Source organism: Monoraphidium neglectum, assembly GCF_000611645.1.
Source record: "Monoraphidium neglectum strain SAG 48.87 unplaced genomic scaffold scaffold04899, whole genome shotgun sequence".
Taxonomy (NCBI): Eukaryota; Viridiplantae; Chlorophyta; class Chlorophyceae; order Sphaeropleales; family Selenastraceae; genus Monoraphidium; species Monoraphidium neglectum.
Window position 1 is genome coordinate 1 of NW_014008731.1, and position 1800 is coordinate 1800.

Here is a 1800-nt window from a genome sequence, read left to right on the forward strand (position 1 = left end):
CCGCCAGGCCGAGTTTCAAGCGGAGCAGGAGCGGCTGTCAACTCTGGCCATGATCAGCCCCGCAGAGGCAGAGCGGCAGAGGCAGCGGGCAAGCATCAGCTTTATGTGAGGGCCCAACCGCCGTGACCCGACGTCCCTCCCCTGCCCCGTTGCACCCCCCCCTGCGCTTGGTGGGGACGGTGGTTGGGGAATGGGGGCGCGGCCGGCCGGCCGGACGGCGCGCGCGCCCCCGAGGGGCCCTGCGCGGGGTGTCGCCTCGTGTCCGACCCATCCCGCTGATTTCAAGCGGCGGCGCCCCGCCCTGGGGCGTGCGCAGGTACCAGAAGCCGCCCGGCCTTGAGGCGGCGCTGGCGAGGGATAGGGAGCTCGAGGCCAAGAAGAAGGTGGGGGTGGGGACGCTTGCTTGGAGGGTTGCATGTGTGTGTGTGTGCGTCAAGCGTGTGTGTGTGTGTGTGTGTGTGTGTGTTGAGCGAGCGAGAGAGAGAGAGTGTGTGTGTTTAGCGTGTGTGTGTTTGTGTGTGTGTTGCGAACGTGTGTGTATGTATATGTGTGTGCATGTGGTGCGGGGCCAACGGCCCAAGTCTGCTTTCGTGAGCGCTCACGAGTGCTCCATCATCACGAGGGGCGTGCGAGGCCAAGCCAGGGTCGGCCAACTGCCAGCGTCACATTGGGCCGTCAAGATCTCACGCACCTCGCACCTCCTGCCGGCGCCGTCCCTCCCCGCCATCCCGCAAACGCCACCCGCGCCCTCGCAGCAGCAGGAGGAACAGCAGCAGCAGCTCGCGGCGGCCGGTGGCGCCGGGCCCGGGCCCGCGCCTGCGGCGCCAGGCCCGGGGGCCCCCAGCCAGCAGCAGCAGCCCCCGCCCACAGCGCTCGGTGCGCCGCCGCAGCTGCCGCACCCGCAGCAGCCGCCTGTCGGCCTGGACCGGCTGCGAGAGGACCCCCTCACGTCGCTCATCGCGGCGCGCGCGTCGCTGGCGCGCAGCGACCGGTTCGTGCTCAAGTCCTCTGCGCGCGAGGGCGTCCACGGCGGTCTCGCGGCGGGCGGGGCCAACCAGGAGCTGCTGGCGGACGAGCCTGAGGCGGCCGGCGCGGCGGAGGAGCCGCAGGACGGTGCGCGGCCGCGGCGGGCGTCGCATGCCTGCCCGCATGCCGCTCGTATCTACTGCATGCTGCATGCCATGTGGGTGACGCGGACGGTTTGTTGTGTTGTGTTGTGCGATGCGTGCTGCAGCGGCTGCTGCAGCGAGTCGGAGGGAGGGGCGCGCCCCCGGCGGCTCCCTGGGCCCCGCGTGTGGTGTCCGTGCCGTCGTGGGGGCAGGGGCCCACGGCCCCTGCCCCCGGCCTTTATGTTGCGGGCGCCCCGCAGCCCCAGCGCCGCGCCAGCCCAGCACTCGTTTTGCACGCGGTCAACGTGGAAACGGCCGCGCCGGCCGGCACCGAAGCGCCCGCGCCCGCCATCCCAATACAGAGGCTGAGGCGCTCCTGGCGAGCTTGGGAGTCAAGGAGCGGCGGCAGGTGCTCAAGGCGCTGGAGAAGAAGCGGAAGAGGCATGAGGAGGCCGAGAGGCTCGAGCAAGCGCGGCGCGTGCTGGCGGCGGCTGGTTACGACCCTGATGCTGTTGGGGGCGGAGTCGGCGGCGGCGGATCAAGCAGCAGCAGCAGCAGCAGCAGCGGCAGCGGCAGTGACAGCGGTGCCGAAGAGCGGCCTCGAAAGGGGGAGGGCAAGCAGCAGCGGAGAGAGAGGAGCGGCGGCAAGCGCAAGCGGCGGCACAAGCATGAGCGGCGGGAGGGCGAGGGC

General features: G+C 71.3%; 1 protein-coding gene across 1 annotated transcript; it reads left to right on the forward strand.

The window, feature by feature from the left end:
- Positions 1–49: 49 nt before the first annotated feature.
- Positions 50–1478, forward strand: MNEG_14950 (hypothetical protein; the record flags this gene model as incomplete). The annotated part of the gene is made up of 4 exons (XM_014036579.1): positions 50–105; positions 317–383; positions 756–1113; positions 1474–1478. The coding sequence occupies 4 exons, from the start codon at positions 50–52 to the stop codon at positions 1476–1478; spliced, it is 486 nt and encodes a 161-aa protein (XP_013892033.1).
- Between the last annotated feature and the right edge of the window lie 322 nt (positions 1479–1800).